This window comes from Aythya fuligula, chromosome 17 (genome assembly GCF_009819795.1).
Source record: "Aythya fuligula isolate bAytFul2 chromosome 17, bAytFul2.pri, whole genome shotgun sequence".
Taxonomy (NCBI): domain Eukaryota; kingdom Metazoa; phylum Chordata; class Aves; order Anseriformes; family Anatidae; genus Aythya; species Aythya fuligula.
This window is the reverse complement of record NC_045575.1, coordinates 8,639,575-8,653,259: the sequence shown is the minus strand read 5'-3', so window position 1 is coordinate 8,653,259 and position 13,685 is coordinate 8,639,575. Positions and strand designations below refer to the sequence as shown.

The following is a 13,685-nucleotide window of genomic DNA, read 5'->3' as shown; positions in this document are numbered from 1 at the left end:
CCCCGTTCCCTCACCGAGGAAGGCGGCAGTCGCCGGTCCTTTCAGACAGACGTTAACGAATTGCTTTTTTATTCTACGGTATTCAGTAGAAAAAAATCAACCTAAATAAGAAGATTCATCTGACGAACCATTCTAGCCTCTTTCATAGCTTTCTAACAACGAGCATGTACTAAAATTGCACTCTTAGGAGTCAGAACTGCATTCAGTCAGCCGTTGTTTTGGTTCGTTAGCTGTCCTGTCACCAGGTACAGTCACTTTGGAGTATTTTTAGTGATAAGGGGTATCTTTCCCAGGGAAATTAGGGATGGCGAGCACTCGTATCTCAGCGCAGCTTCCCCCAGATATAGACCCCACAAAAGCGCCTATTGCATTTGGAAGGAGGGCCCTTCCTAAACTGAACGAGGAGATCCAATCTCCCGAGCTGCTGACTCAGCAGCGGGCATTGATGGCACTCTGTGATTTGGTCCATGACCCAGAAAAAGTCTACCAGGCAATACAAATAGGTAAGTGGTCTGGTATCGGAAGCTTTGACATGGTGGTGATGGCTGAGGGGAGGGACACTTTACTCTTGTGCCCTATTTTTTTCCTTGCGATATCTTTGATGACAGAAAAAAGCCATGAAAATTTTGGGGGTTTGATCTCTTACTTGTTTTACTTTAAAAGGTAAAGCATGTTATAATACCATCTAACAGCTATTTTAAGAGTATACTCACTTTAGAATTTATCAGATGCTCACTACAGGGTCTATTACTCCCCAAATACAAAAGTAGTGCAGAATCACTGAGCCTTTTTTCTTGTTGTCTTGCTAAATTTTATGATAGATCAAATAAAATAGAAAAAATATTCAGAAAGGGGAAAAAAGTTTTTAGTTATTGTGGAGCAGAGAAAAATTGGTACCCCTCCTCCTTTCCCCCACCCCCAGGTGGTTTGCAGCATTATTCAACACAAAATTAAGTCAATGGGAACTTTCTTCTATCCTCACTAGCTGTCAAATTGCCAGTTATTTGGGGGTAGTTATATACATTTTAATATTAAGATCATTGAGGATTGATGGCATGGCATTTTCACAGTAGGTCTTTAAGTTTCTGCTGTACTTGTAGTGCGACATTGAGAGTTTCACCTGCAGGACAACATGAAATTTCTGATTGCTTGCACTTAAATTGTGAGGTAAAAACAAGTGTTGCTCTTTTAAACTAATGCTGAAGGTAAGAAATACTAAAATCAACTACTGTGTCTCAAAGGATTCGTGGAGAACCTGAAGAATTTGCTACTGCATCATGACAGTACTGTACGACAAAAAACAACAGAAATCTTCTGTATAATGGCAATGCATAATGTCGGCAGGTAGGTATAATTCCAGAATTTACTGAATATTGCGGGATGCAATAAAGTTTCTGTAAGAAATAAAAACAGAATTTCTAATTTTTTTGAAAGATAAGTGCAATGTAAATAAGAGTATTCAATTAACGTTATGCATCTAGTAAATATTTGAGATGTATCTTGCATAGTTAAATCTGTCTTCCAATGCTTGTAGGCAAGGGTTGATACAAAAGGGAGTAATACCTGCCCTCGCTGAGCTCATGGATGATCCAGTAGATATCTGTCGGAAGAACGCACACCAAGTTTTTGAAATGATGGCAAAGTTACATGAAGGTAGGGGATTAATCTGTAATTAATTATGTAAATCAGCAAAGGAGATAGGTAGGTGAATTTAAGTTTTTCTTTTCCAGATTTATTTTACCAGTCAATTGCACTGTGCATTCCACAGATTGTCTATTAATGTCTCTGAGCCCATGCTTGTAGGCAGTGTTTCTTAAATGTACTCTTTGATAATGCTTTTAGGTGGTAAATTAAATAAAAAAGACAAAAAAAATTGGGGATGATTCAGGGAACACTGAAGTTTGTATTTTCCAATATTTTATTCAAATACTGTTTGCCCTTCAGTACCAAAAGCTAGATAATACAGTTAAATGGCTTGAATTGGTAAGATAAAAAATATGATAAATATCACTTAACTTCAAGATGCCAAATTGAGCTAGTCATCCTATACTCCCTGCACAGCAGGAGACAAATCAGCATCTCCAGGGCCAAAAGATTTGACCTATCATAAGTGGTGAGCTTAAGATTACATAAATGGACATCAACAGAGCAGAATTCATTTCCAGTGAGATAAACAGAAGCTAGGTTGATTACATCAGGGTCAGGTGTCTTGTTTTTAAATGCTTCATGCATAGATAAAGGAATTTAAGCTGAGAGTGTATAACTCACCACAAGAATAGGCCATTGTACATGATTATTTTTACCACATACATAGCTTATAGTTTTCTAAATCTTTTGTACACTAGTGGAATTTATGCAGATTTGTTACTTTTATATCCAGATTCTACAGATTCTAAATCTTAGTCTCAAACCTTACTATTCTGGTTGATGGAAATGTTTGTAAATCAGTAGAAGTTACTAAGCATTCATCCATACAGGTTATTACTGCATAATTCAGTTGTAAGCCTTATTGTTCATTCCCTGTTGTCCTGAACTTTCTGCATAGCTCTAACCTTTAGACTACTAGATATCTAGCCACATCTAATGTAGGAGCTTACCACTTGTCTCCTTTTACTGGTGAAAATTTCAGATGTGTGCACAATGTAGAATTTAGAAATTTCACTGTTTGGGAACTGCTGTACAAAAGATTTTTAGATACGAATTTGAGACAAAAATGCAAAGAACAGCTAACGTTCTATGTAAACACCTGCTCACCTTTAGGTTCTTGGACTTAATGGAAAAAGGTTACATTTTAAGTGTCCTTTCCAATAAAGTTTAGTAGTTTTATGCTGACTTTTTGAATGCACTCTGCTGATTTGAGCTGAACGTCTATGGGATGCAAGCTGAAATTTTTATAGCTGGTAGTTGATACTCATTTTAGCAACAGCAAGGGATAAAGAATCATAAACTAATATTTGATCTTTAATCTGTTCTCTAAGTCCACTATTGCAAGTGTATACTAGCAATATTTAAATGCTTACTCTTAGATTTTCAAAAATCTTTTTTTCTTTAGACTAGTATTTCAATTTGAAGCTAGTAAAGTTAAAGACATTCAACACACATTGTAGCATATTTCTAAGTATTTCAATTGCAGCCACTTCAGAATTCAATCTGGACAGAGTGGGAAGACTTTTTTTTTTTAATCCTTTTAAGGATTTACTTTTAATATTTCAATGGAAGTTGAAGGTATTTTAAAGCTTACCTACTTTTATCTATTCTAAAATCTACTATACTTATTATTATATGGAACTATTCATTAAAGATGTCTCAGAATACATTTTTAGCTAATAATTTGATAGTTATCACTTGTCTGAAAGTTTTGGCAGCAATAACAATAACTAGTTTCAGTTCACACTCTGCTGGAATTTTTAAAAGGTAAGATAATGTAGCGTTTCAGACATTAGTATTAATTTAAAGGTTGCAATATAATAGCAGAGTCCTGTTTGAAAATAATAGTCTTTTATGGGGAGACTGCCAGATCAAGCAATTTTTAAGAACAAGGGTTACATAGAAAGTATTTTATTAAAACCATCATTTCTGTTTAGAGATGTATTGTAGCAGTAAGCAATATTCGCTCGTGGTGGTGCCAAAACATAAAACATTGCTTATTAATAATTCTACAGAAATCAATATTTTGTCCAAAGTAGAGGATACATAATGGAGCACCATGCTGCTGCTTAGGGATCAAGAAAAGGTCTACTACCCTTGTTCCATCTTTATCCCTGCAGACATCTGAATATTTCTGCTTAGTTCAGGAGCCACTGACAGGAACTGTCATGGCTATAAAGCACCAGGTTGGTGATAAGGGGGAAAATAAAAGATAATACTGTACAAGGAGGGATCAGGTTGCCTCCTGGAGTGAAAGGATTATCAATCCTGGTGCACTGAGAACTCAGCAAAAGCTGAGAGCCAGCTGCAGCTCTCTCCCCCCTCAGGACATTGCCTTTGGTTGAATGCAAAGGATTCACAGCAGATGAGGTGAGCAGAAGCCTCTGCCACTAAAAGAGCAGCTTCCAAATCCAGTCCCAGTTTAGTACAAGTTGCTTATACAGTTCTGAAGGGCAGATCATTTTCAGTGAGCTTTCTCATGAGCTAAGGCTGATGGCTGTTTCCCTGTTTTGCCTTTCCCACTTCAGGTACTGGTGGCAGATAAGAAGCAGGTTTTTCAAATCAAGTGATCAATAACACAAACCTGTATGAGGGAAGTAGCAAAGAGTAGTTAGTAGTATGAGGAGAAAAAAAAGTATTTAACAAATTTTTGAATTAGTTATTTGGTAAGTTCTGTGCATCAGTGCCTTCATTAAAGTTTCCTTCTAACTGTAAGTAATGAGAGTTGTTACTCTATTAGAAAAAGGTATCTTTGTTTAGAATACATTTATTTTCCTTCATTAATCCTCAGCATTTAGCATAATCCTGATGTATTTGCAGTGCTCATGTACTGCATGTTTATGTGGGCCAATTTATCCCCTATATCCTCCCCACCCCCTTCTATTTATGAAGAAATTTAAAGTGGATGTAGAGGAACTATTTACATCTGTGACGCAGGCAGAACTTTATCTTCTGATCCTGTACTCAAGTCTCTCACCAAATATGATACTGCTCACATTCTCTTTACACTTGAATTATTGCCTTTTTACGTGAAATTCTCTTCCAAAGCTTAGTTTCTTCAGCTGTGAAATGATTGGAAGTTTTGACTATTTACTCTGTCAACTTCTGTGCTACTAAAAGCCTTCAAGACACATTCAGAATATAAGTCCTTGCCTAGATTAAGTTAGTCTTGCATAACATTCTCCAGACCAAGTTCTTATACAATATACTTCGACATTTTTGGAGGGGAAAATAGGAAAAAAAACTGCACTTCTCAGCCTGTCAGCTACATACAGTCTGTAAAATGAGTGGTGTAGATGATAAGCTAGCATGTTGTGTTTGAAAGCATCTCTGATCAGTTACTCTCTACTGGAGATGTTGTTCTGAGGCATGTATTCTTGTTTAGCTAGAAAATATAGAATGTATGCATATGCCTGTATTTTGTACATTAAAAATGTACATGCCTGTGTTTAAGGGGTGGAATATAATTCCTTGAGCAGAATTTTTATTATGAGGTGAAATCACCTACAGATGGTTTCTTACACAAAAAACAGAAACGTGTTTAAATTGCTTCCTGTGCTATGAGGCAATTTGAGGAGTTATCAGGGAGAACAGCAAATATTTTCCGATAGGTAATAAGAGTCATTATTTCTTTATCTGTGCAATATGTCAAATGAATTGCCTCTGCCTGGTAATTCAGCCATCTTCAGCCAGTCTAGAAGCCATCTGGCTTCCTCTCTTTCTATTTACTTCTACACTCACATCTAGGAAGTCTTGTAGCAGCTGGAGGAAGTTAGCAACTAATAAAGCATTCCTCAGCTAAATTTCTGATGCTTCCTACAGCAGAGGAAATTTCCAGAGCCAAAAGTCAGTATGCTCCATAGTAGCTGAAAAGGAACATAAGCTGTACATGCATTTGGCATGGAGTAAATTTGTTTTTGTTTACTGGAAGGTGGTCAATGACTCCAGCTAGCTCTGTGCCAGGCCACCTGGTCTTTCTCCAGATAGGAGTAATTTAGGAAAATGTGGTTATTTTAAGTGAATCCACTTACAGACTACTTATGATTCCTAAATTTAAAAATGTATAGCAGCACCCTCCAATAACAGTGAAATTGTTAAACACCAAAGAATAGAGAAGTACACTAAGACTGGGAAAACACTGAGGGGTAGGGTAGTATTTCCCAAGGAAAGAACAACTTAATGGCAAGAAATAATGGACAGAAAAAAGACAAAAATAAGATACATGTATGTATTCAATAGAGGATGAAAGAAGCAGCAGAACCAGCAGCAACAGAAAATGAAGAACACAGGCGACGAAAGATTACTAGAAAAACTTTCACTCTTTGTAAAAACAGTTAGTTGAGATTTAGCATTGAGTGTTATGCAATGAGTGACCTGGGGAATAACAAAAACAAACAAACAACTGTGGAAAAAAAAAAAGTTATCTTTTGCTCAAGGTGTATTTAATAGTGGAAAAGTTTAATAATTCCTAGCTATGATCTTTTTGTTTTTAAGTGTACTTAACCCTTCCAGGCAGAGATTGAGGTGGGTTGGATGATACAGTGGATTTTTAAAGCTTGTTGGAGCATCCATTTGGGAAGAGCCCAATAGATTAACACTTCTATTTTACTGACCCTCACTGTCTCCACGATTCCACCTTTGTAAAATTATAACCAACCAAATCTGTGGATAAGGACTGTTTAAGGATACCTTTTTAACTTCGAAACCTGTTTTGTTGCATGGAATGCAAATGATAGAAGGACAGATGGCATTCATATTGCAGCAGATGGAACATCTCTTCTGTGAATGTCATCGTTGCCCAGGTGAAGTGAAATCCCAGCTGTATTAATACTTTTTTCAGGTGGCAGTGCACTGCATCACTGATAAACCTGAGAACTGAGGATATAGATGCAAATTTAATTGCATCATTTATCTAGGTGAAAGACTGAGAGCCAAAGGATTTCATTTCAGCACCTGTTCAGTGTACAGACTTTTTATTTTTCAACCTTCCTATACCTCAATTTTTTCTTACATAATGGAAAAAATATTTTTTTGTGTAAAACAGTTTAACATCTTGAATTCTTCAAATAGAAAACAGTAATCAACTCAGAACATCAAAATCAAAAACATCATAGGAATTAAATTATTAGAAAGTTAATAGCTAGCCATTGCTGTTCAGAGAACATGATTAAATGAATTGATTATTTAACTTATTTACTACTTTATTCATCCCCATTCCTATGTTTTTCTTAAACTAAATAGGAACATAACATGCACTGCTTCACTTTTTCTTTTCCCTCCCCAAATAATCTTCATTTAATGATAAATTAAGGACTGACTCTTTTTCTTTAGGAAACATCTTTAGTCCTTCGACAAAATATCCTAGGTTCTCAACTTGTTGTAGGTTGCCTGTGGTACTAATGTTGTAAGGACCTTCTCAACTGAATAAAGATTTTTATACAGAAAAGATCTCTTACCCTCCTCAAAGTTAACTACACTTCAGGTTTTGCTTTTCTTACTAAGCTTTCTTATCTTGAAGACATGCCCTAACAAAGGCCAGCATTTTCTTGTTTTTTCTTTCATCACTCCAAAGTGACCACAGTACCACACAAGCCAGAGGTGAAGGAGACATACCATCCCATAGTCCAAACATTGAGAAAAGGAAGTCCACACTCATTTTATACCTTTTTCACAATTATCTAATGATAGTATATTACACTATAGAAAGCAATTTATACTAGGAACACCACATGAGATCTCAAGTACTTTAACAGTAAACCAATATTAAGGGATTCTAGACTGGCTCTGTGGATTGTACTATCAATTATCATAATTAGCTTTTAGTAAACTCACCAAGTCAAGCAGCCTGACTACAAACACCACAAGCAGGTAATAGCACCTCCTCATTTCCACTAAGAGCTAAATATTCCCTGCCTGACATACCAAACCAAAAGGTTTGGTTTTATACCCCTGAGGTGCAGCCTCATTGGCTCATTTACTTCTGTCCTTCAGGTGTAACTGTTACCAGGGTATGCTTAAAGGAGCTGTATGACTTCAGTACAGGGATAAAATACCTCATTACAAAATCAAATGGATTTTTCCCATTACTGATTACATCTGGACTGAAGACTTTGCAAGTCTTAACCCATGACTTGAGACTCTGAGAACCTTTTTGGTTCCAGTTGCATTCTCTAGTAAGGTTGAAAATGATTACTGCTTGAACCACTGCCTTCAAGTGAATTGTAGTTCTCTTGGCAGTCACAGCTCACCACTAACATAATACTTCATGTCACTTAAAAAAAACCTACTTTGAATTTAGATATCCTCAAACAGTTGAAAAGGAGGATTCTTAAATACAACATGAGAAAGGTTAGGACTTTTTGTTGTGTTTTGTAGAAATGCTGAGAAACAAAGAAATGAAACTATCCAGGCACTGTAAAGTACTTTCAGCTGGTCTCAGAAACCATTAGTGGGGTGAAGGTTTTAAATCAAATTCTGTTTAAACTCCAGGGATATTATTTGCCTAGCACCTTCTAACAAGTGAAGTTAAGCGAATAAAACAAGAAGCCTCCTATAAGAATGATATGCTGTTTCTACAAGAGTTGCAAATTTTCTTACACCCAGACCTTTAAAGATTGCAGTTAGAGGATGTTCTTAAAGAACCTTGTTGATGGAGAATCTGAATTGATGGAGTTTTTAGGAGAACTTCGGTGAAAAACCATCAGTGACCTTATATAAGCACTTTAAAACAAAGTTTTTAAGGGCACAAAAAAAACCCACACAAATACTTCTATGTTTTAAAGCCTATCTTTCAAAAGCATGTGCCAGATGGAAGTTCATATTGGTATTTGGAGACATACAGAGTTCAGTAATACAAAAATGTGGACTTATCATATTTTTCACTTTTTAAATAGAGGTTTAGGAGACCAACTTCATGGACTATTCAAAAATTTATATGCTTATACCTAGACTACTTCTAAGCCCAGAGATTGTGAAAATCATCAGTGCAAAGTGTGTGCTTGTGTAAGGTAATATATGGGTAAGCTTCAGAAGTTTCTTTCCTGTAGCTTCATCTTAATCTTGATCCATGGCTTCTCTCCTAAAATTGCTACTGTCTCCTGAAAGTATCCAACAAGAACAACATGCAGTCAGAATTTGTAAAGATACTAAATGGAAGACATCCCCTAAAACTTTCTGAGTTGCTCAGAATTGAAATTTGCTGAATGTTTGTGAATGAACTGAAGGAAACATTCTAGAGCAAATTAACAAAACTCAGCAGTCTGTCATAGAGGAATCAAAGGTTTGCAAATGTTATCCAATTAAGGAACAGCTGTATAATAACATTAAGTAATGAACACACTATAGACAAGTTTGGTATCGTTTGAATTATTTATTTTTTAAGTGGACAATTTAATTGTTGATGTTATTAACCATTTTGTTTTAAGTTTCTTGGAGCCCTTGGCTGAGATTTCTTGCACTAATCATAGTACATAGGGGGAACAAAAGTAGAAGGATATTTTCCAGTGTGCATGTGTGTCTGTGTCTCTGTGTACGTATGTGCTTTACAATTATCAAACATATATTTACACACCAACTTTACACTGAAGTCTTTAAGAAGTCTTTTCTATGGCAGGGGAAAGAATCAACTGACCAAAGACTTGGGTCTATATGATCCATTTGAGATTTTCCAGTATAGTCCCACAGAGCTTCTTATGCATTCAAACCTTTGCCAGAATGTTACTCCATCCAGTAGTGTTTCTTTATGAGATGAAACCTGGAGCTGAGGAATGCATCTCTTCAGTTTTCTTGACTTCACTAAACTGTAAATAATTTAAATTATTAAATTGAAATATCAAGACATTTAGTTATTGTTCATATCGCTCATCTTTAACCTTCTAATAATACATCACATTTTAAAATAATTAAAAACCCAACAGAAGAAGACTTTGGAGGCTATATACTACACCATATATAGTCACCATGGCTCCTGCTTCTTGGGAAATCTCTTACAATAGTACGATTCCCAGAAGTTATTTGGAGCAGTGAAACAGAATTGTCCGTTGGCAACTTTCACATTCAGCAGTCCAGACACTACAACAATAATTTAAAAAACTGCCTTGTGATTTGTTTTTATTATCTGTATTAAAAAAGGAACACTAACCTACTTCTTAAATATAGTTTGCTTTTTTTTTTTTTTTTGTGAAACACCACAAGATTTGGCAAAAAAAGATGTAAAAGAAGACTGTTTCGATGTATAAAACTCCTTAGCAGTAGAAGAAACACTGACCTTAATTTGGCCTATTCATAGATTCATTTCTTGTAGTTTTGCTGCATATTTTGAAGCCTTAAAGAGCAGAAAGGGCTGATAGTCAGTTTGGAAATCACAGAACAGTTGCACACCAACAATTCCTTTAACAGGCAAGGTGTCCATGATAAAGTAAAGCAGAAGTGTGTACATAGTATATGCTGTGAGTCATGTGCATACATGATGTACGTGTGTTTAGTTTGGCTGTATACCAGCACTGTGGGTGCATGCCCATTCTCTACAACTTTTAAGTAGTATTTTGCTTAAACACTCCTGTTTGTAGCTTCTGATTTGAACTAGTTTTTCTCCCCAACACAACCATTCTGATCCACACCATGCAAATGAGTTCATCTGTCACTCACCAGCTTTATATCTTCACGTCAGTAAAATTTTAGGACAACTGGATGAAGAATTATTTCTTACACAGAACATGATAACACTCCCACTGTAGGAAATGGAATGAAACAAATGGAATAAAAGTGCAGTGACTGTGGTGAAAACATCTCCACAGAGTTAGGCCTCAATCTCTTTTTTTCTTTTTGTTTGGATTTTTGTGTGTGTGTGTGTGGTTTATTTTTCATTTGGGGGGGATTTGTTTGTTTTTTTTTTGTTTGTTTGTTTGTTTTGTGTACGTGTGATTTTTAGAGAGGAGACTCTCACTCTCCAAAAGATATATTTGTGAAAAATAATGTAACAGGCTAAGGGGGCATAAGAGGAACTGTGTACATACATCAGATTTCCCCTTTTTTCTCCTTGGGCTACTAAGCATTGCCCCATTTTTCCCACTAGAAGTGGAAGTGGTTAGCCTCTTTTTTAATCGCTTCGGTAAAACAGATTAAGCCCAAGGATTCTTAGCAGAGGCCAATGTATTTGAGATTGTTCTGAATGATGACATCTGTCACTGCATCAAAGACAAATTGGATGTTACTGGTATCAGTGGCGCAGGTGAAGTGTGAGTAGATCTCCTTGGTCTCCTTGTTACGATTCAAGTCCTCAAACTGGCGCTGGATGTAGACTGCTGCCTCCTCGTAAGTGTTTTGGCCTTTATATTCAGGAAAGCAGACTGTTAAGGGGATACGCCGGATTTTTTCTGCCAGCAGATCTTTCTTGTTCAAAAAAAGGATGAGGGAAGTGTTGATAAACCAATTGTTGTTGCAGATGGAATCAAAGAGACGCAAACTTTCTGCCATTCGACTCTGTAGGAGAGAAAACAAGGTCAATAATAGTCTTTTAGCATAACTGTGGAGAGCACATGGAGTACATTATTATGCCTGCTAATGTGCAAAATCTGCTTATAGAAAGAACTTTGTTCTGTTTGGTGACTGTCCATCTTACCTGAGTGTGAAATTTCAGGAACCTTAATTCATGTATTTTGTTACAATACATTTCACAAGAGACTGACTCTTATTTATTTATTTATTTTAATAAATTACAACTATGAGGGCAAGTCTAACACTAAACATTTTGAAACAGCAAGTGTAACTTGGGAAAAGATGGTTGAGTTCAAAATCAGGTTAGCAATATAAACTTTTTTTTAAAATAAATAAAAGGGATAATTGATTTCTAAGGTTTTCACACTACTGCAAGATTCTGTGGTTGAAGTTTTAAAGACTAAAATACTGTAGCACAATTATAACACTACATCATTACATGTGTGGATTAGCACACTGTACACACTCCAACGTTTTCCTGGTCTCACTTCTCCCCATTGTATAATAGTAGACTTGGAAAGGTACACGAGAAAAGGAACCACATTCTAGTGTGTTGAGGAAACTTGTATGTTGTATAATTAAAGGTAAAAGCTGAAGTTGGCCGGACGTGTTTAACATCTCTCTGTCTGCTGCCCTGAACAAGCATTTCTATTGATGACCAAATGTAGAATGACCAACACAGTTGCATATTTGGAAGTAGCAATTCAATGCTGCTCTAAACTGAAAGCAGAAATTGCTGGAAATCATCGGCCGTTTTGGTACTTCCTGAGCGCTGCTCCTGCCAGTACTGCTGGTGCAGGTGGAGCTGTCCATGGTACCCTGTGCTCTCGGAAGGCTTAGGTTACTGGGAACAGAACGTTTTGAAAAGAATTTGAGCTGAATAAAATAAAGATTGTTGTATTGTCAAAAGTAAATACAGAAATATCTCAATCAAGCATTTTTGCTAAAGGTCGATGTTTTTCAGCGTGTTCCAATACTTAGTCAGATATTTGTCTACATGAAACATTTCTAAGGCATGCACTCATATTTTCTCTCTGAAGGAAAGCTATTACAATTAAACAATAAGATTTCATTTCAATCTTTTTCAATATCCAGCAATAGTTTTTCTTAATAAAACTATACACTGGAATAAGTGGTCCTTTATTCTCTCCCAGTTCAGCTTTGTTCCTGTACTGCTGAAAGTAGGAAAAGGCTGTATTCATGAAAGGGCTTAAAATATATATATATATATGTATTTTTTTTCTGTACAGCAAATGCATTAGGAAAAAAGTATAGAAACAAATATACACAAAACAACGTATTTTAGTAAATCACTCACACTGTCCTGGTTACAAATCAGAATAATCCCTTCTGCCTAGCAATAACATTTGATCACATTAAAGAATATCCTTCTGGAGTTTATTATTGTTCCACAAAAACAAAATATGAAGACTAAGTAAAATAACCATTGTATATTTCTTGGGGATTAGCATATCTAAAACGACTAAATGACTTGACAGAACAATTCCCTTTACCCTTTACAGTGCTTCAGCCTGAATCATAAATGAAAATGGTTTCCATGGGTAGGTCGTTACACTGTTACGTGGAAGCTTATTCCTTTTTCTGTGACATTTCCATAAAAACAGAAGACTTGAATAAAAAAATTATAGTAATTACTTTTGCTTTTCTCAGTTACACTCATTTTTATACTAAAGAAATGTGTAATTAATGTTTATTTGATACACTTCCAAACAAGCTTAAAATTCTCTCTTAAGCCCATTATAAAGGGCTTAAATAGCTTAAGGACACACAAGTTTGTCCAAAAACAAAACAAACTGAGAGGGCATCGTAGGTACAGCAAAGGCAAAGGGTCTTCATTTTGATAACTTAGTTATCCTTGTGAATTAAAGTCTGGGAGGGAGAGGCAGTTTAGCTTTTATGCTAGCCTTAGATTTTCCCTGAGAGACTACAGCTCAGATGTAACACCATGAATATTAAGCTAGTATATTTTTGTTGTGTTTACAGGCCTCACAGATTTATATTCATGGCAATTCAAGCAATGCAACAGTGACCAGGCTATATGTTTCACATTTGGGGATTTGATTGTGATTAGATATGTTATCTTTTTTCCTTTTTCTAATAAACACGTGCATTTAAGAATAAATTGCTACAGTAAGTATGATAAAGAACTGTAATAGTGCAATAAGGTACAATTTAAGAAACTATTACAGAAATTATATAGATTCTGAAGGTATTACAGGTTCTGAGATGTAGATAATAGGCTGAAAATTTGCATTCTTTCAGTAACATGTGTTTAATTTCTTCTTTTTATTTAACTAGAATTGTTGATCTGTTTGCCAGTTATTCACTTCTTGAAAGTTTAGGTCAACTAATTTTTCAGCTTGATGATATGCTGTTAGTTATTTTAAACTCCATGGGCCATTTTCATATCAGTTACCAAAGTGTGAGTTATACATTTTCAACATTCCCTTCTTAAAAATAAAAATATCAAAATAAATTTAAAAAAGCTATAAACATCTATGAATTTACTGACTTCAGAGGAG

General features: G+C 35.7%; 2 protein-coding genes across 3 annotated transcripts in view; one reads left to right on the top strand and one right to left on the bottom strand.

Annotated features, from left to right (window-relative positions):
* Positions 1-13,685, top strand: part of RSPH14 (radial spoke head 14 homolog) — a 92,151-nt gene continuing 78,466 nt past the window's right edge. The window contains exons 1-3 of the mRNA XM_032198916.1: positions 1-503; positions 1,242-1,344; positions 1,535-1,653. Coding sequence (XP_032054807.1) covers positions 305-503; positions 1,242-1,344; positions 1,535-1,653 — 421 coding nt within the window. The 5' untranslated portion in view covers positions 1-304. The remainder of the gene's footprint in view (positions 504-1,241; positions 1,345-1,534; positions 1,654-13,685) is intronic.
* Positions 10,512-13,685, bottom strand: part of GNAZ (G protein subunit alpha z) — a 66,274-nt gene continuing 63,100 nt past the window's right edge. For both annotated transcript variants that reach the window (XM_032198915.1, XM_032198914.1), the window contains exon 3: positions 10,512-11,127. In XM_032198915.1, the coding sequence (XP_032054806.1) occupies positions 10,783-11,127 (345 nt within the window). In that variant the 3' untranslated portion in view covers positions 10,512-10,782. The remainder of the gene's footprint in view (positions 11,128-13,685) is intronic.